Source organism: Oncorhynchus clarkii, unplaced genomic scaffold, assembly GCF_045791955.1.
Source record: "Oncorhynchus clarkii lewisi isolate Uvic-CL-2024 unplaced genomic scaffold, UVic_Ocla_1.0 unplaced_contig_12638_pilon_pilon, whole genome shotgun sequence".
Taxonomy (NCBI): domain Eukaryota; kingdom Metazoa; phylum Chordata; class Actinopteri; order Salmoniformes; family Salmonidae; genus Oncorhynchus; species Oncorhynchus clarkii.
The window spans coordinates 340001-361888 of record NW_027261038.1 but is presented as its reverse complement, the minus strand read 5'-3'; the positions used below and the strand labels follow the sequence as shown (position 1 = coordinate 361888).

The 21888-nt window shown below is 43.6% G+C and overlaps 1 protein-coding gene across 3 annotated transcripts in view; it reads right to left on the bottom strand.

Annotated features, from left to right (window-relative positions):
- Window positions 1–11372: 11372 nt before the first annotated feature.
- Window positions 11373–21888, bottom strand: part of LOC139403910 (dual specificity mitogen-activated protein kinase kinase 5-like) — a 125682-nt gene continuing 115166 nt past the window's right edge. For all 3 annotated transcript variants that reach the window (XM_071147105.1, XM_071147107.1, XM_071147106.1), the window contains exon 22: window positions 11373–11743. In XM_071147105.1, coding sequence (XP_071003206.1) covers window positions 11636–11743 — 108 coding nt within the window. In that variant the 3' untranslated portion in view covers window positions 11373–11635. The remainder of the gene's footprint in view (window positions 11744–21888) is intronic.

The window sequence follows — 21888 nt, the reverse complement described above, 5'->3', positions numbered from 1 at the left end:
TTCGCCACTCCTCAAGACAGCAGTCGACGCTCCTCACTGAAGAAGTGACCGCTAAACTAATGGATGGCAAGGCACACCCACTTAGCGTTCCTTCTCTTTAACTATATTATCTCCCGGACAATGAAGGAACAACAGCCACTAGGCTGTTACTTGATCCATTTAAACTTTACTCAGTGGATCTTTCATAGAAGTGGGGGAAAAAATCATTAAGAGAAAGATAGATGGATATATATTGCATTAACATGGTGTGCTAAGTAGTAAGGTGCATTTGATAAATTGACACTATTTTGACACAACTAATGACCAACGATATTTTAATAATAGACAAATAATTATAATTTGATGGGTGCATTTATTTGTCCTATTTCACACATGTAGGTAGGTACAAGTGTGTATTATACCCATATGCTAATTGGAAATGTTTTTATGATTTATGTATTTTTGCATATCACAACTCTTCATCGGAGAGTAACTGCACTTACCAAATGCCAATGAAGGCCTATAGACTATTTCCAGTATTAACAAACGAGCAAATTTAGGACAAAACTGAATATGAAATCGAAGGCAACAAAATGGCTGAATGTATCATTTATCAAGTTACACGACCATCTGTTTTGCTTCTCGTGGACACGCAAATCAATTCCAGCCCTTCTGGTAAAGACGCCATGAATTTTAAGGCTCGCGTGCTTTTGTTCGAATGTCAAACAATTGGACACGTTTTAAATCACATACTGTGCATTCTTAGATTCTGCATTGAAAATGGACCGAATCCTAGATGAGCGGATAACTTGCCTCCGGCGGGACTGTCATATGCTGCTGCACCCCCCCCCCCCCCCCCCTCTCTCTCAATACCCACCACCCACGAACCAAACTGTCAGTAAATGAAGGAAATTTGTTGAGCACACAGGACACGGTGCGAGCAGATTGCGTCTACAAACAGAGTGATATATTAGAGCAATAGGCTGAGGTTAGTGTTGAAACCCAATACTGTAAGACCATATTAACTATTCATAACCTGATCAATGCCCCTCAGTTAACCCCGGTAAGCCTTGTGCTGAGGTATCAATAGCTTGCCGGGGCATAAAGTTCAAGGAACCGCATGCAAACTTTTCTTTTTAGTTTAAAATAACATTTAAACTATTTGCACACGTGGGCCTAAATACACGGGTTGAACAACATGTGGGTCAGTCTGAATGACAGAGGTTTACGTTTTGTTTGAATTGTTGTATTTTAAAAATACGTTTTTCCAATTTGTTTTTTATTGTTTAAGGACTTACTAAAATTACCATTTGTTTGTTATTTTAAAATGCACATTTAGCCTGAATGCCTATAGCCTATATTCCTAACATCGTCTGTCCTAAATGGACACTGATTAAAATGTAATTAATCAAACTGTCCGGGCCAAAATGTGAACAATTACCACAATCAAATAGGAGTTAATAACGTCCACAAACGCCCTCCAGCCAACTATTGCTAAGCAGACACCATTAAAGTAGAACATCTATGCCCTTTAAACCTAGCATAAATTAGTCTATACATAATATGTTTCCGATGACAACTAGAATTTACATTATGGATAAACTAGCTGCATATATAGCTTACCTAGGTCTAGATGAACTGACAAAACAGTTATGCGCCAGATGTTTTGGGATTGTAAAATAGATATCACGACCTTAAACATCTATGGTTTCTTTATTAAAAAACAATGTCAAAAGAAACTATATCTATGTAGGCCTATTAAATAGCCATGCAAAACATTATACTGAGCATATGGGCAATAATTAGTCTCTTCATAAATTTGGCCTATTCAAATGTTATCAATGATTATTATGCTGATGAATATGAAAATGATTTCGAAAGTTGGACTTCGTTTTCCCTGCAATGCACACGCACCCTAGTCCGACAGCGAGAAAGACCGTCAGTTTGGCTCTCTGCAATATTGATAGAAAAGGAAACATAAACCCGATCCGGTCCCGTCGTGTCGTCTTTCACAATCAAAAGGCTTTCCTGCAGCCCAACAATAATTACAATTTTATACTGTAATTATTCCTATGTTTTTAATTATTTAGTCCACCGACTGAATACGCCATTGTCACCGCTTATTCCGGAGAAACGTGAGCTCACGTGGCTCACAACGCTCATTAAAGGCGGGAGTTCAGCGCCGGGATACAGCACGAGAGCAGCGCTTTTAATTAGCGGATTCAGCGGTCATTTTAGGCGAGCCCTTTATTACCGTTGGATACACATCAATGAGATCTTTTTCGAAGAGTAAATTACCTTGAGACTCATTTATATGCATTCAATTGTTTAAACAAACCTACGCTACAATATTAATGCGTTCCGTGTTTAAGTCAGTAGAATTCCTATCTCTGTAGAGGTCAACGTAATGTAATATTTAATACATGGTTAGATTGGATATTGACAGGTGACATTCTTTATTCTATCACTTCAATAACATGAACTTTGGCTACAACATAAGAGTAGGCTACACCAAGTAGCCCTGTATTCCAGTTTAGATGCATTATTGGAACGTTTTTTTCTTCATAAACCAATGTGACCAAAATAAACTTAAATCCCAAATTTTGTCACAGCAAATGCCAGACATGGTAACAACCTACACTAAAATGATAGTAAATAATGAATTAGGATGTGAGTGACATGCATATATAGACCAGAGCTAGGCTACTATTTGGCTACTATTAGACCAGAGCTAGGCTACTATGTGGCTACTATTAGACCAGAGCTAGGCTACTATTTGGTTACTATTAGACCAGAGCTAGGCTACTATTTAGCTACTATTAGACCAGAGCTAGGCTACTATTTGCACTCTATCATATATTGAAGTAGCCAACAACAGATAATACACAGAGGAATAGGGTAAAACTGCTTCGCCTATACCGGTATATGAATGAAGGCATTATTAACAAGTAGCATCTCTCTCTACGGCGGTTCAGAGTGCCGATAGTCAAATTGGAGGTGAGATATCTTCAGAGTGGTGCTACTCCATCTATGTTTTTGGTGCTAACCCGAACAGGGACCACACACACGTATATTTGACAACTTGGTTAAATGTAACATGAATTAATCTGAATAAACTATAATTCCATTAAAGTGATCAATATATATATATATGCCGATGAATTAGAGGTCGCTGCTAAACCATGACCACAATGTAGCCTACGAAATAGGTATAGGCCTACACTTCGTAAAATTGACGCTAGGCAACATATGGCAATCTAAGCGTTGATCAATGTTATATTTGGACTAACATAGGCTGGTCCAATTTACACTCTGGTAAGCTTGGAGTGAATCAGAATAAAAACACACATAGGCTCATAGTCTTTTAATGCAAACGAGACATAGGTTCCAGTTTACTTACTGATACTACAGTTCCTACTGACACTAGTTAAATGTTTTGTGATTGTCTATGAACATACACTGAACGAACTCTTATTTCAATCAAATCTACTTCTAGAGGCATTTAAAAAATAATAAATAAAAGTAGGCTATATTAAACATTTCATTCAAGGTAAATCAGTCCTTTAGGTAAAAAGCCTTCATGGCTTTAAAGCAAGTTCCAAGTGGAAAAGATTGTCACATAAATCAAATGTGCCTAATTCAGGAGAAGTTTAATAACAGAACCGATCGAGAGCGAATGTTCTATAATTAACAGTTGTATCAGCACCCTATAAAACCGTGACCCCTATACATTCCATTTTAGAAGCCAATCAATCCGCTTCTTACATATTGATCTCCTTGTGCTGATAGGCTACACTTAAATGGGCTCCCCGAGTCCTTTTGGTTTCAAGTGAAAAGAGCATTTCGATTACACTTTTTATTGGGAAAAGATTGCTCCAAGAGGAACGCGTTGACTCGAAAATTAAACGGTGACATTTTAATTACTGGACATTGATAAAGGGTTCTGGGTAATGGCGGAGCACAGCGCCGACGCCTATTGTCTGACCTGATGTGCTAATCAACTTGGACTGCTCTGTAAAAAGGTCACCAGGCGATACAATAAGGGCGCGTGCCTCGGTGGCAAATGGGAATATTAAGGCCCGGGATTGAGTAAAATGGAGACGCATCTCCAAACAAAACCCGGTCAATATCCCAACGGGGATGTTGATGGTAAAACGAGATTGAGCATCCACGTTTTCATCAGACAATAGGTCACATTTAACATCGCTATACATCATCTTTTACTCTTTCTATTTAGTACACAATTTGCATGGTATCAAATGTTCATTTCGAAGACTTTGTATCAATTTCCAAACAAGCCTTAAAAAAAAGGTAGGCTGTTTATCAAATTGATTATCTGCATGGGCGCATTTGAATTCACACAAAATGGATAATCATCAGAGCAGAGAGAGGGAGTGGATAGAGTCACTTGAGACCTCATCAGTTGTGACCAACTCTACTAACAATCTATTACTGCACCGACATCCCACTTTTATGCTGCAAAAAAAAAAAACATGATTGGGTTGGATACTTACAGTACATAGTCTACTTACTTACTTGTGCCTTTGTGGTGGAGGGGCTTGAGTTCCTTAAAGACCCTGAGAGCTATCCTGGGGGGTGAGGAGGGGGCCCTGGTAACAAGATGGTTGGTTGGATGTGGTTCTTTCTAATGATCCCATCATGTACTAACTAGACCATGGATTCTCAAACTTTTTGGGCTTCTTGACCCACCAATGACATTGTCTTTTGTGACCCAGGTGCAAAAATATACAGCCTAAAAAAATTAATTTTGGCAGTGAAGAGAATTGCAAATTTCCTGCAATTCTACCCATTTAGCCAAAAATGTTGCAGTTTTAAAGCCACACATTATTTTTGCAATTCTATACATTTCGCCATGGAGCTGAGAGAACATTTAGCAGTTACACTAATATCCTGCAATTCTATACATTTTGACATGGAGCTGAGAGAACATTTAGCAGTTACACTAATATCCTGCAATTCTATACATTTTGACATGGCTAATGCTGTGTTCTTATGCTCAAACGTTATAACAAAATCTATGGCGATTGTCTAGCTTTTATTTTGTTGGTTGTAAAGTTCTCAAAGGCCATAGGCTATAATTTAAAATATATAGTCCATGACCTTTTCTGCATACTTTCTAGTTGGTTTTAGTGGTTTAAATTTATACTTAGAAGAATGTTTTATCACAAAAATGTATTTGTGGAATGCACAAAAAAATGTAATTCCACAACCCACCTGGACCCCTGCCTCGACCCAAAGTGGGTCCTGACCCACAGTTTGGGAACCACTGAGCTAGATTGTAATTATTGACAATATGCAAACACTTTCTTGTGGACTTATGTTGTAATGGGCATGAAGATGATGAAGTTTATAAGTGGCTAGCTAACAGCTAGCTTGAGTCTCCACACACCTGGTTTCCCTGGTCGAACGTGGTTTAACGTCTCAAGAACAATACCCTTTTGCAGGGCAGTGTTCCTAATATTCTTAGTACAACAGGTACAGCCCAAAACCAGCAGAGGGATGGCAAAACTACTCTGCCAACGTTCTGTCTTTGCAGGCAAAGACGCCCTCACTTCAGGTTGTGCTCAACCGCTTTACATTCATTGGCATTTTCACCCAAGGGCATCTGTCTCAACCTGGTGCAACAACAAAAAACTGGCCCTTAGTAGTCTTGAAATGCCCAGGGTTAAACATCTGACTCAGAGGGGAAAATAAATCAACTTTTGTTTTATCCTGGAGTCACCCTGAGATGTGAACTCCTTCTGTGGTTTAGATTTACAGAAGAAGAAAAAATAATCTATCATTTCTAAATAAAAACCCAAACTGAAATACAGACTGAACATTAAAAGGACTATATAATAAGGTCATCTTACAAAGAAAACACAACTAAATTGTTATTATCAAAATTGAACCACTTTAATCCAAGTCTCATTCATCAATTAATCCAGTTCACGAACCAATTCAAAAGGCATCCAATTTGCTACAGCTAGTTTTGACATAGAATACTTTTCATGGTCATGGGTGACTGGGTACAGGTTATATTTTAAAACGCTCATGGTTATTGCAACAACACTGGGCAATCTTTCAGTGAAGAGAGAATACATTATTGGTCGTAGAAATACAAGGACATTTATAAGATTTTTGTTATTGTTGATGCGGTTACAATATTGCACTTTCTTCCCCTGATCAAATGAATGAATGGTGATTTACATATCACACTGCACAACAACACATTAAACCATTTCAACTGGCATAACTCAGACTGTGTGTTCTCAGAAGGCCACTTAAATCACATTACGGCAAAGTCTGAGACAACTGTCTGAAAGGTTGTCACTACAGTGTCGAACAGAGTCTCTGCATACCAGATAGCTTTAAAAACAATCTGGGTCCGTATGTGTCAAGCGTCTCAGAGTAGGAGTGCTGATCTGGGATCAGGTCCCCCTCCAGTCCATGTCATCTCACCGTTGGGATCTAAAAAGGCAAAACGGGTTCTAAAATCAGCACTCCTTTTCTGAGACGCTTAATACGGAACCATCCATTAAAGCACTGGAGAGTGCTGCCAAACCTCTCATTGATGGGAATCATTTGGAGAACCAAGTGAAGCAAATGTTTCCGGTGTACCATGTAAAATAAAACAGGAGTAAAAGCTGATTGTGCTGAACTGTGAATGACTCCTTTAACTGATTTCTCTTTAAATATAACCCCCCCCCCCCCCTCCCCCACACACACACCACTGGTCCAGGTTTCTCTATTGAAATATTCATTAAGAAAATGCAATACCGTCTGCACCAAGCAACCTAGGCATTACAGTGGAACTGACAGCATTTTAGTAACATGAAATCTTAAAGTCCTGTTTATATTCACCCCCAGGAACAATTACACATTTTTTATATATATATTTTTTACATTTTCTGACAAGCGAGCACTTAGATATGGTCCTTTTCACATTTGTATAGAATGTTTAGGAATGACGTAGAGTACAAATTCTATATTATAGAGTGGGAAAGCATCTATGTGTTTGGACAATGAGTAGACACTGCAGTAAATAAAACCTATTAAAAACATCTGTCTTGTCCAGGACCGGGAGTCCACACAGACTGGGTGCGCCAATCAGAGCTACAGTGGGCCTTATGCAAATAAGCAATTTGTCACAGGGCCCTGCCGTCATTTACTTTGAACTGGACTGTGTGTTTACAGGCAGGTGCAACAGCGCGACTTTAGCTCATTAGAACGCATTCTCCAAAAGCCACAAAATACACCTGAACTTATTTCTGCAAATAAATGTGTGTGAATACCACAGCAGTCTTCTTACATGTGGTAACTTTCCATGAAAACGTAGTCTCTCTACCGTAGTTATGCACAACAAGATCAACAACTAATGCTAGCCAGAGCGAGATGAGCTAAAATCTAATGAGAGAACATTAGATAAACCCTCTCAAATGATTTCAGCTAGTTGGCAGTCATAATTGCACTGATAAACAAAAGGGAATAGTAGCCTGCTCACTGTTCTGCAGCCTGTCTGCCAATGCATGCTTGTTCCAACCCAGGTTTTGACAACTGAATGGGAATTTGCCTGCCTGTCCATTTGATTGATGCCAAATACATTTGATTGACAACTAAGGGTGCGTTTGTAAATTGCTTCCCGTGTGTTAGTGCACTCTGTATTCATACATTTGGAGCGTTGTCGGATTGTCTGTAAATTCCGCGCGTTTCGCTCTCCGAGCGTTAAGTGCAGTGTGCGCTCTGACCGCTCTGTCCGAGGAGGAGCGTTGATCCCAGCGTCCCTCAACAGCAGTCAAGCACCCAAGTCATCTCTGCCTAAAGTTTGCTAGCTACTTCGACACAAATGAGAGAACATCTCACTCTGACCATTTACGCACCCTAGCATAGCTGGTTAGGCTGTTTTCATTTTATCTAGAGAGTTAGTGACTAACTGTGCTGCTGGCAACAATTGAATTACGTTTTTTTCGTTGCGCGTCGTAAATTCATCAGTGGTTCTGCGCCCTGGCGCTCAGATGAGAGTGCTCTGAAATCGGAGTGGATAGCCAGAATGAATTTACGAATGCAAGATATATGCTAACTGAATAACAGTCAGCATAGCTAGCTAGCAAAGCGATTCACATTTCTTGCTTGCTAGCTAACCACCTGCATCTCGTAGCTGTAGCCACCAAAAAACCGAGGGGAAAAAGTCGGTCACTCACTCACCCACCCAATGACTCGACATCCTCCCAATACTTCCCAGAAGCTAGCTAGCTAACGTTTGGCTCAGTGTTTTTACCTTGCTAAATAGATACGCTAGCCTATTAGCCACATTATGACTGACTTGTGATCACTGCCCTTGCTAGTTTGAATATATTGACATTCCCAGCTGTTTTTGTCCAAAAATATTGAGTCATTGAAACAAACCAAGCATCCCGAATTGGATGGAGGTAGCAGTGTACCAGGCCAGCTGTGATTTACAACCTGATAGCATTTTTTTTGGGACTATATTAATCATGCATTGACCTATATCCATTTATTCTGACAACAATGCCTTACTGTACGTCATGGATGTTCTTGTCAAATATAACCTATTTTAAAAACCTCTGACAAGTTGGTTTTGTAGCATAAACTGGGAATAATATATTTTTTACTGATATGATTGTCTGTTTCATATCTGCAAAGTAGTTAAAACGCTGTCAGTTCCACGTCAAGGACAATCAAATGAAGTCAACGTGAAGGAGTATATTTGAATAATAATATAAATATGGTTATACAGGTGGTGAGTTAATGGAATCCTCAACCATAAATCTGGTGCTCGTCTCCAAATTAACATAAATTACAAATGGAAAGTACTTTAAGACTTTTCTCAAAGTTGTTGGTTGTTGTGACGTTTGTTTGTGTTGCATCATTAACAGGTTTGGAAGAATAGAAGAGTAGAACTCCATGGCACTGAGTGGTTGAAGAGTCCCCACAATGTGGCCCGGTAAAGGGTAGGATCCCCAAGCAATTCTTCTACATCTACTTCTACTACTACTACTACTACTACTACTTCTACTACTTCTACTACTTCTACTTCTTCTACTACTACTGCTACTACTTCTACTACTTCTTCTTCTTCTACTACTTCTACTGCTACTACTACTACTACTACTGCTACTACTTCTACTACTTCTTCTTCTTCTACTACTTCTACTACTACTACTGCTACTACTACTGCTACAGGGCTCTACGCTGACCTTTTTCTTTTTACAAGGAGCACGTGTGCATCTAAATTGAAAAATGTAGCAGCACACAAAGAAATTTAAGAGCACAATAAAGAATATTTGACGTAACAAGCTATTTTCTTTGTAGTAACGGTGCAAGAATGACGGTCATGAATCTGCGCTCAGTGTATTCTCCACGGCACTTAGGGGCTGCGGTACAGTGAAGCAATCACAAGCGTTAAGATTTCCCTTCACTGGAACTAAGGGGCATAGCCTGAACCATGAAAAACAGCCCCATACCATTATTCCTCCACCAAACTTGACAGTTGACACTATGCATTGGGGCAGGTAGCGTTCTCCTGGCATCCGCCAAACCCAGATTTGTCTGTCGGACTTCCAGATGGTGAAGTGTGATTCATCACTCCAGAGAACGTGTTTCCACTGCTCCAGAGTCCAATGGCGGCGAGCTTTACACTACACCAGCCGACGCTTGTGTATGGCTGCTTGGCCATGGAAACCAATTTCATGAAGCTCGCGACAAAACAGTTATTGTGCTGACGTTGCTTCCAGAGGCAGTTTGGAACTCGGTAGGGAGTGTTGCAACTGAGGACAGACGATCTTTACACTACGCGCTTCAGCACTTGCCGGTCCCATTTTGTGAACTTGTATTGCCTACCACTTTGCCACTGAGCCGTTGTTGCTCCTAGACGTTTCCACTTCACAATAACAGCACTTACAGTTGACCAGGGCAGCTCTAGCAGGGCAGACATTTTACGAACTGACTTGTTGGAAAGGTGGCATCCTATGACGGTGCCACGTTGAAATTCACTAAGCTCCTCTGTAAGGCCATTTTATTGCCACTGTTTGTCTATGGAGATTGCATGGCGGTGTGCTCAACTTTCTACACCCTTCTGCAACGAGTGTGGCTGAAATAGCCAATTCCGCTAATTTGAAGTGGTGTCCACATACTTTCGTATATATATAGTGTATCTCGATGAGGTAAAGTAATGTCACAGAAGCGTCATTGTAAAAACATTAGGCACACACATGGGTTACTGCCGTACACACACATGGGTTACTGCCGTACACACACATGGGTTACTGCCGTACATACCGGCACACACATGGGTTACTGCCGTACATACACATGGGTTACTGCCGTACACACACATGGGTTACTGCCGTACATACACATGGGTTACTGCCGTACACACACATGGGTTACTGCCGTACACACACATGGGTTACTGCCGCACACACACATGGGTTACTGCCGCACACACACATGGGTTACTGCCGTACACACACATGGGTTACTGCCGTACACACACATAGGTTACTGCTGTACATACCGGCACACACATGGGTTACTGCCGTACACACACATGGGTTACTGCCGTACACACACATGGGTTACTGCCGTACACACACATGGGTTACTGCTGTACATACCGGCAAACACATGGGTTACTGCCGTACACACACATGGGTTACTGCCGTACACACACATGGGTTACTGCCGTACACACACATGGGTTACTGCCGTACACACACATGGGTTACTGCCGTACACACACATGGGTTACTGCCGTACACACACATGGGTTACTGCCGTACACACACATGGGTTACTGCCGCACACACACATGGGTTACTGCCGTACACACACATGGGTTACTGCCTTACACACCGCCACACCTCCACATTCACTAGAAAGCTGCCAAACAATAAAGTGTAACAGGTTATCCGAGCGTCATCCTGGAAAATAGCACTTCTTTGTTATTGTAAAGCCATTTGGGTTTTCAAGCCCCATCTCATCGTTGATCACTTACTCTGACATTCTGTCTAAAGTCTCTCTGAGTTAGACATAACTAAGTAGGCAAACAGTCACGGAATAAGTCCCACTCACACACAGCCAGGTTTGGAGTGTAAGAGTCGCCAGGATACACCACCAAGACATCAGTCAACATGCCAAGGGCCCAGATAACAAAGTTCCACTTGCAACGAACGTTCAGTTGTAAAGATCCAGTATCCTCTTGGCTTACTGAAGTTGGACGTACAGACGCCCTCTTTACACCATGGACGTCTTCAATACGTTTTAGAAACCGTGTCTTTGATATTTACTGTCCACTCCTGGGGTTCACGAATGGCCAGAGAGATTGGGGCATGATATTAAGGCCGGGAACATACCAGTATCGCAATAAAGCAGACCAAACTCTTTCAGTCCTTTAAACACCTGCTGTATGTAAAATATTGTGAGCGATAGATATAAAATAAATACATGTGACTCTGGATGACATAATGATGTTTTGTTTCCAACATCAGGACTGTTTTCCTAACGAAGTTAAAAGCGCTTGGTGTTTTGTTTCTTTGCCACGATATTAACGAGTATAGAGATACTGGTATCATCCTGGCCCTACATGATACCCTTGACCGCTATAACTTCTCTGTGATCTCCTGTGTTTACGGGGTCACATCTGTCCCTGAGCCTGGGCTCTCCTCTCTTCTAGGCAGCGACACACCCACATGGACACCACCTCCGCATTGCCATCGTCGTAGAGCAGGATGAAGGCATGGTCCTGCAGACAGAGAAGGTAGAGAGATAGAGAGAGATTAATAGTGTCTCAGGTATGGATCCAGTGATTAGAGTATACTGTACATAGGTCACGACCAATGGAACAGCCAATCTCTCAGAACATCTGGAAAAATTACCACATTGGTCAATAAAAACACACTGAACTAAAAAATAATCTATTTATTTTCCTCTTAGAAAGGAGATCAGTTCCGATCTCCTTTAGGATTTTTGATTAAATTATTTTCCAGGACAGTCAGAATTGACGAGCAGGAGCGTCCACCAGAGCTGTTCCCAGAGAATTGAATGTTAATTTCTCTACCATAAGCCGCCTCCAAAATCATTTTTGAAAATTTGGCAGTACGTCCTGCCAAATTGGCGTTGTGTCGACGAGAGGATTGCTGATGTCAACGTTGTGAACAGTGCCCCATGGTGGGGTTATGGTATGGGGTAGGCATAAGCTACGGACAACGAACACAATTGCATTTTATTGATAACAATTTGAATGCACAGAGATACCGTGACGAGATCCTGAAGCCCATTGCCGTGCCATTAATCTGCCGCCATCACCTCATGTTTCAGCATGATAATGCATGACTCCATTCGCAAGGAACTGTACACAATACCCGGAAGCTGAAAATGACCCAGTTCTTCCATGGCCTGCATACTCACCAGATGTGACACCCATTGAGCTGGTTCGGGATGGATTGATGTGTATGACAGTGTGTTCCAGTTCCCACCAATATCCAGCAACTTCGCACAGCCATTGAAGAGAAGTGGGACAACAGTCCACAGGCCACAACCAACAGCCTGATCAACTCTATGTGAAGGAGATGTGTCACGCTGCATGAGGCAAATGGTGGTCACACCAGATACCGACTGGTTTTCTGATCCACGCCCCTAACTTTTTAAGTTATCTGTGATGAACAGATGTATTCCCAGTCATGTGAAATCCATAGATGAGGGACTAATGAATTTATTTGAATTGACTGATTTCCTTCTATGAACTGTAACTCAGTAAAAATTTTGAAATTGTTGCGTTTATATTTTTGGTCAGTATACATACTTAATAACAAGGAGTGGCTGGAGTCTTTGACCATTTTTATGGCCTTCCTCTGACACCACCAGGTATACAGGTCCTGGATGGCAGGGAGCTCGATCGCAGTGATGTACTGGGCCGTACACATTACCCTCTGTAGTGCCTTGCGGTCAGATGCCAAGCAGATTTTTAAAAATATTTGTAAAAATATTTTTTTAACCTTTATTTAACTAGGCAAGTCAGTTAAGAACAAATTCTTATTTTCAATGACGGCCTAGGAACAGTGGGTTAACCTGACAAGGTACAAATCTGTCGTTCTGCCCTGAACAGGCAGTTAACCCACTGTTCCTAGGCCGTCATTGAAAATAAGAATTTGTTCTTAACTGACTTGCCTAGTTAAATAAAGGTAAAATAAAAATAAAAACTGCCTGTTCAGGGGCAGAACGACAGATTTGTACCTTGTCAGATCGGGGGTTTGAACTTGCAACCTTCCGGTTACTAGTCCAACGCTCTAACCACTAGGCTACCCTGCCGCCCCAGATGCCATACCAAGCGGTGATGCAGCCAGTCAAGATGCTCTCAATGGTGCAGCTGTAGAACTTTTGAGGATCTGAGGGCCCATGCCAAACATTTCAGCCTCCTGAGGGGGAAGAGGCATTGTTGTACCCTCTTCATGACTGTTGGTGTGTGTGGACCATGATCCTTAGCGATGTGGACACACCCCTGCAGCCCCGTCGATGTGGATGGGGGCGTGCTCGGCCCTCCATTTCCTGTAGTCCACAATCAGCTCCTTTGTCTTGCTGACGTTGAGGGAGAGGTTGTTGTCCTGGCAGCACACTGCCAGGGGTCTGACCTCCTCCCTATAGGCTGTCTCATCGTTGTCGTCGATCAGGCCTACCACCGTCGTTCCATTTGAAAACTTAACGATGAAGTTGGGACTCGTGAGAGGCCTTACATTCATGGGTGAACAGGGAGTACAGGAGGGGACTAAGCACGCACCCCTGAGGGGCCAACGTGTTGAGGTTCAGGGTGGCACTATGGTGTCACCAGAGAGACACATTCAGTCAGGACAATAACTGCTACACCAAGACTCCAGCACAAGGCTTCCCATAATCAATCAACCAATGCTCAAACCATACAAACACCAAATGCCTATAATCCTACCCATATAGAGTCCAACTAGCACTGTGGAGATGGTGACAGAGGTCACATGACGTGTGACACATCAGTGACAAGAGCACCATGCACTGATACAACCTCATCTGGAGAGCCTTGTGTCAGTGATGACCTCCGCCGGTTCATACAGGGGTCAAGGGTGAAAGTGGTGGGGGTTGTCACGAAGACGGGCCAACGGTGACTGACCGCTACATTTATTTGGTGTGTCGAGTAGAGGGACAATTAGATAAACGACCAAAGCCATCGCTCTTTAAATGGACTTGTCACCCCTGGTTTCCCTGACACAGGACCTTCACTAACAGGCACTAACAAACACAGCACAGTGTTAATAAGAGTCCAATCTGGCCGAGAACAGGGGATATAAGGGACCTTGTGTGGGGGACAATGAATTTAGCCAAATAAAAAAATGAATGAAGGATAGATTACAGAAGGTAACATTGGAACAAGGACTTGATGGTGTTGAGGTGTAATATACAGTAATGTAAGTGTAGTTTGTATAAATACTATATTTCAATATGTTTGGATTCTGTCAGATATTTTACGTTTAAAAGGCAATGTTCTGCAACCTTATCCCAAGTTAGACCCTTAAGACCCGTAAGGACATAACTGGCAGTCCAGTCCAGACGGGGCCGGTCCAGTCCAGACGGGGCCGGTCCAGTCCAGACGGGGCCGGTCCAGTCCAGACGGGGCCGGTCCAGTCCAGACGGGGCCGGTCCAGTCCAGACGGGGCCGGTCCAGTCCAGACAGGGCCGGTCCAGTCCTGTGGCCAGTGAGTCTGAGGGACTAGGAGAGCCCCATCAATCCTGGTGTCCTTCTAATGGGCAGCTGGGGCTAAGATAGACTGAGGTTAATTACTCTCATATCAGTGTGTGTGAGAGAGAGAGAGAGCTGGAGTGGATGCTCTTGGATGCCCCAATGTTCTGGGTACCCATCTCATCAATCATTGCTGTGCCTGTACAGAGAGAGAGAGGGGGAGATGGAGGGAGTAAAGGGAGGGAGAGATGGGGTCCAGAGTAATGTCTTTAATATCCAGCTCCTGCTCTCTGCTCTCGACCCGAACAGACTGGCCACGTCTGATGGAATCTGACCTGAATGAAGGGGAGGGGCTTGGCTTCTGCCTTTTTAATACCTCATAGACAGATACACACAGACGTACGCACACACACCCAGTTTAAAGACAGACATGGAGAAAACCCACTAACTCGGACAAAGTTATTATTGGAATCCCAGTTGAGATGGTGTCATAATTCGGGCTAAAATTAACACACGCACGCCATGTTTTTTCAAGGCCAGCCAAATCTCCACAATGCGTGGACAATAAAGCTTTTATAAATGTTACGCACGCACGCACACGCACACACGACCCGCCATTAATTAAAACACCTGCCACCAGAATTAAGCCGAAAACCAGGAGGACGTTATTAAGAGTCAAATGGAATAAATACTCTTTAGTTAGGTCATTTCAGGTGCTACAGCTTTACCTTTCCAACGAGCCGCGTGGAGGATAGAGGGAGAAAAAACTCATTTAAAAGTACCACTACATTAATCACAGTCTCAGAGCATCAAAGTGGGATAATCACCTGAATGGTGAACGTTCTAATAAAACGGCCACAAATCCCCGGGGAAATTCTACCGTACTCTTTAATTGTTTGGAGTTCTTTGATAGGCTTTTTAATCGAAGATTAATTTATGCAATTTTAAATAACTTCTACATATGATTAATAAGCTCGGAAAATTAACCGGAGTCGGAAGCAATTATAACAAGTGGCTGGTCATCACCTCATTACGCGTTGTTGGAGGAACGCGACGCAGTGGAGGAGTGTGAGTGTGAGAAGCCGTGTGTGTGTGTGTGTGTGTGAGAGAGGGGTGGGGAGGAAGAGACAGAGAGAAAGGTTGAAAAGGTCAGAAGAGTAACTAGGTCTTTGCAGATTTGCATGCTAATCTCCAGCTCCCACAAGGAAACTGACTGGCAGACAAGGGAGGTGTGTGTGTGTGTGTGTATATGACGAGGGCTCCTTGAGGTGGCATTTTACTCCAGTACTTCCACTAAGTGTGTGTGTAGGTGTGTGAGAGATGGATTCTATATGAGATGATCCGTTACTCCAGTACATCAGCTTAAAAGAGGGATACGTTACATAGGCCAAACGGCATCCATAGAGATGGCTAAATACCATATCTACCTAGAGCCTGCGCTGCAAGGGAGCTGGCTACACTAACTTGTACCCTTGTAGTTAATCAACACTGACTTTCTTATCATGATGAGGAAAATGAGACTCAGGGAATATTCTCTGGGCAGCAGTATGATGAGTTAACAAGCCTGGAATAGTTTAAATTCTATGACAGAGAGAGTAAAAACAGCTGCCATTAGGCTTTTATGAATTAGAATTATGAATAAGAAGTTAGCATTATATAAAAGATGTTTGCATGGCTATGTTCAACTGGTAAACACAGACCACTCCCCCAAATCCAGAATTGTCTAAATTCTCCTATTTCACTTTGTGATGTCTTCCTGAGTTAGAAGCCTTACTTTGTTGAGTGTGAGGCCCTAGGGGTCAAATGTGATAAGAACGGCCCTGGTGTTAAAGTGTCGACAACAGAAATGTCTGAGACGCTGAGAAAATCTTCCATCTTGCTAATGTGTAAACAAGTGGAGGAGATTGGAGTCCTTTTAAAATCCTGTCACTCTCACGGGTCCCAGTGGTGAATGCTGCGTGAAGGATGGGACTTTAAATCTCAGTTCTCTCTCTCTTCTGGGGCACCACAGGACTGCTGAACCCTTCCACCTCTTTACACCCTTAACAGCCCGTGCCGCACCTTTCAACCTCCCCAAACACACACTCAGATTACTACACTCAACAGTCATTTTTACATGGGGGTTTCTGCAGGGTTTTTGGCAAGTGGAGGCGGTCAGGGTCCTTGATGGAGTTGGGGACTGTCTAAGACTCGACACACACAACACACACACGCACGGCCCCTTTTGTCACAGACCAGGGGGCTCATCTGGCACCTCTGGGTCGGGGAGTTTGAAGGGGGCGGGTGGAGGGAGTTAAGGGGCCGGGGGGGGGGCTGCGTTAGGGACAAAGGTGCTAAAAGGCTCGTTGACAATGAGGGCCCTCCGGTGGGGAATAGAGGAGGAGAAGAGATGTCAATCAAGTCACAATCAGAGACAAGGGGATGGTGGGAGGGAGTGGATCAGACACACACACCTCAGAATGGAAAGGGTGAGTACAGAGGCCCCTTACAGCGTTACAACAGCTCTTTACAAAAACGAGAGGGAGAGAGAGACACACACAGAGAGAGAGAGACACACAGAGAGAGAGAGAGACACACACAGAGAGGGAGAGAGAGACACACAAAGAGAGAGAGAGAGAGACACACACACAGAGAGAGAGAGAGAGACACACACACACAGAGGGAGAGAGAGACACACAAAGAGAGAGAGAGAGAGACACAGAGAGAGAGAGAGACACACAGAGAGAAAGAGAGAGACAGGCATTCATTGCAGGGAGGAAGGAAATATGTATTTCAGAAGTATTCCTACCAGGTCAGACGGCACTAGACTAGAGCATGGTGGAGCCCTGGTCATTTCCTGGGAGCCAGCCAATGGAAAGTCCTCAGTGTCTGGGCCAGTATGTCATCGTATTATGAACACCTTGATAGGATATCATGAGGTAATGTCCTCCTAATGAAAGATGCATCAGTGGAAGGAGAACACACTGGCACTTTCCTGACAGACACAGCTGTTGTGATGCAAGTTGAGAAGACATTTTTTCCAAAGAGAGAGAGACACAGACACACACACACACCACACGCCATTCTGATTTCAGCTCACACTTTACTGGTTGACAGACCCTCTGCCCTGATGTTGACCTGATGACAACAGAGGAACAATGTTGAATCGTCTATTTAACAGGTTCTTTCTCTTTCAGAAATGTTATGTCTCCCAGTTCTGTGTTGACCAGTTAGCTCAGTTTAGCTATGAAACATATCAGCTGTGGTTACCTGGACTTAAAGTCAGTGTAAGCCGTTATTACGACTTGTTATAACACAAAGGCCGGTTTCCCAGACTAGATCAGACTAAAAAGCACTTTAAATGGAGAAACTCTACCAGAATGCTTTTTATTCCCGGACTGTTTTATTAATCTCTGTCCAGGAAAACGGCAACAAGTCTCCCTTCCTTTCTCTCCTCCCTTCCTACCTCTCTCCTCCCATCCCACCTCTCTCCTCCCTTCCCACCTCTCTCCTCCCTTCCCTCCTCCCTTCCCACATCTCTCCTCCCTTCCCACCTCTCTCCTCCCTTCCCACCTCTCTCCTCCCTTCCCACCTCTCTCCTCCCTTCCCACCTCTCTCCTCCCTTCCCACCTCTCTCTCCTCCCTTCCTCTCTCTCTCCTCCCTTCCTCTCTCTCTCCTCCCTTCCTCTCTCTCTCCTCCCTTCCTCTCTCTCTCCTCCCTTCCTCTCTCTCTCCTCCCTTCCTCTCTCTCTCCTCCCTTCCTCTCTCCCCTCCCTTCCCACCTCTCTCCTCCCTTCCCACCTCCCACCTCTCTCCTCTCCTCCCTTCCTACCTCTCTCCTCCCTCCCTTCCTACCTCTCTCCTCCCTCCCTTCCTACCTCTCTCCTCCCTCCCTTCCTACCTCTCTCCTCCCTCCCTTCCTACCTCTCTCCTCCCTCCCTTCCTACCTCTCTCCTCCCTTCCTACCTCTCTCCTCCCTTCCTACCTCTCTCCTCCCTTCCTACCTCTCTCCTATCCCTCTCCTCCCTCCCTTCCTCTCTCTCTCCTCCCTTCCTCTCTCTCCTCTCTCTGTTTTGCGTCCCTCTCCCCTCAGGCCCTTCATTTCCGTTCTCCGTGATAAGGCACAAGATGAGGTCACGGCCGCGTGCCTCTGTGGCGAGGGTCTGATTGTCTCACGCACCCCCCCCCCCCACCACCGTGTACATATTAACAGTCTATATACACATTCCATCTGTATGTTAATGCAGCTTGCCACAGCTGGAATCCCCAGTACAAAGTGCCGTCGTTCACTAATAGTTATTATCTTCACGGCCTTATTCCTCCAGGAGAGCCGGTGGAAGACACGGCAAATTGTGTCTCTTTACGATTATGCCTCCGTGGGCTCGCTCATCAGCTTGGCATGGATGGTGGATGAGGATGGGACGCGGCTCCCTCTGATTATTGATATGGCTTTTATTGACGTCATTCCCGCTGTGGGGTTTTATGGTATGAGCATTAGTGGCTGTTAGTGATGCTGGTGTCCTGGGATATGTACAGTCTGTTTGGTTATTGTCTGACAGTCTGTCTGACTGTCTGTGACTATGGGATGTCCTACTAACTAACTAACTAACTAACTGATAGACCTAAACTAAGCAGAGATCAATGCATTCTCTGAGGGAGAGAGAGAGAGGGGGGAGAGAAAGGGAGAGAGAGAGACAGAAAGAGAGAGGGGGAGAGAAAGGGAGGGGGAGAGAGACAGAAAGAGAGAGGGGGAGAGAAAGGGAGGGGGAGAGAGACAAAGAGAGGAGATAGAGAGAGAGAGATACAGAGAGATACAGAGACAGACAGAGACCGAGACCAAGAGAGACCGAGAGAGACAGAGACCGAGCGAGACAGAGACAGAGACCGAGACCAAGAGAGACCGAGAGAGACAGAGACCGAGAGAGACAGAGACAGAGACAGAGACCGAGAGAGACCGAGAGAGACAGAGACCGAGAGAGACAGAGACAGAGACCGAGACCGAGACCGAGAGAGACCGAGACCGAGAGAGACAGAGACCGAGAGAGACAGAGACCGAGAGAGACAGAGACCGAGACCGAGAGAGACAGAGACCGAGAGAGAAAGAGAGTGAGAGAGAGACAGACAGACAGAGACACAGAGAGACAGACAGAGACAGACAGAGAACCAACGACTGATGACTCCAATCCACAAAAGTGGAGACAAATTTGACCCCAATAACTACCGTGGGATATGCGTCAACAGTAACCTTGGGAAAATCCTCTACATTATCATTAACAGCAGACTCGTACATTTCCTCAATGAAAACAATGCACTGAGCAAATGTCAAATTGTCTTTTTACCAAATTACCATACAACATGTATTCACCCTGCACACCCTAATTGACAACCAAACAAACCAAAACAAAGGCAAAGTCTTCTCATGCTTTGTTGATTTCAAAAAAGCCTTCGACTCAATTTGGCATGAGGGTCTGCTATACAAACTGATGTAAAGTGGTGTTGGGGGAAAAACATACAACATTATAAAATCCATGTACACAAACGAAAAGTGTGCGGTTAAAATGGGCAAAAAAAACTAATTTCTTCCCACAAGGCCGTGGGGTGAGACAGGGATGCAGCTTAAGCCCCACCCTCTTCAACATATATCAACGAATTGGCGCGGGCACTAGAAAAGTCTGCAGCACCCGGCCTCACCCTACTAGAATCTGAAGTCAAATGTCTACTGTTTGCTGATGATCTGGTGCTTCTGTCACCAAGCAAGGAGGGCCGATAGCAGCACCTAGATCTTCTGCACAGATTCTGCCAGACCTGGGCCCTGACAGTAAATCTCAGTAAGACCAAAATAATGGTGTTCCAAAAAGGTCCAGTCGCCAGGACCACAAATACAAATTCCATCTAGACACCGTTGCCCTTGAGCACACAAAAAACTAGACATACCTTGGCCTAAACATCAGCGCCACAGGTAACTTCCACAAAGCTGTGAACGATCTGAGAGACAAGGCAAGAAGGGCATTCTATGCCATCAAAAGGAACATATAATTCAACATACCAATTAGGATCTGGTTAAAATACTTGAATCAGTCATAGAGCCCTTTGCCCTTTATGGTTGTGAGATCTGGGGTCCGCTCACCAACCAAGACTTCACAAAATGGGACAAACACCAAATTGAGACTCTGCACGCAGAATTCTGTAAAAATATCCTCTGTGTACAACGTAGAACACCAAATAATGCATGCAGAGCAGAATTAGGCCGATACCCACTAATTATCAAAATCCAGAAAAGAGCCATTAAATTCTACAACCACCTAAAATGAAGCGATTCCCAAACCTTCCATAATAAAGCCATCACCTACAGAGAGATGAACCTGGAGAAGAGTCCCCTAAGAAAGCTGGTCCTGGGGCTCTGTTCACAAACACAGAGCCCAGAGCCCCAGGACAGCAGCACAATTAGACCCAACCAAATCATGAGAAAACAAAAAGATAATTACTTAACACATTGGAAAGAATTATCAAAAAAACAGAGCAAACTAGAATGCTATTTGGCCCTAAACAGAGAGTACACAGTGGCAGAATACCTGACCACTGTGACTGACCCAAACTTAAGGAAAGCTTTGACTATGTACAGACTCAGTGAGCATAGCCTTGCCATTGAGAAAGGCCGCCATAGGCAGACATGGCTCTCAAGAGAAGACAGGCTATGTGCTCACTGCACACAAAATGAGGTGAAAACTGAGCTGCACTTCCTAACCTCCTGTCCAATGTATGACCATATTAGAGACACATATTTCCCTCAGATTACACAGATCCACAAAGAATTCAAAAACAAATCCAATTTTGATGAACTCCCATATCTACTGGGTGAAATACCACAGTGTGCCATCACAGCAGCAAGATTTGTGACCTGTTGCCATGAGAAAAGTGCAACCAGTGAAGAACAAACACCATTGTAAATACAACCCATATTTATACTTATTTATTTTCCTTTGTGTACCCTTAAACATTTGTACATCGTTGCAACACTGTATATATACGTAATGTCTTTATTGTTTTGAAACTTCTGTATGTGTAATGTTTACTGTTAATTTTTATTGTTTATTTCATTTTGTATATTATCTACCTCACTTGCTTTGGCAATGTTAACACATGTTTCCCATGCCAATAAAGCCCCTTGAATTGAGAGAGATACAGAGAGAGAGATACAGAGAGAG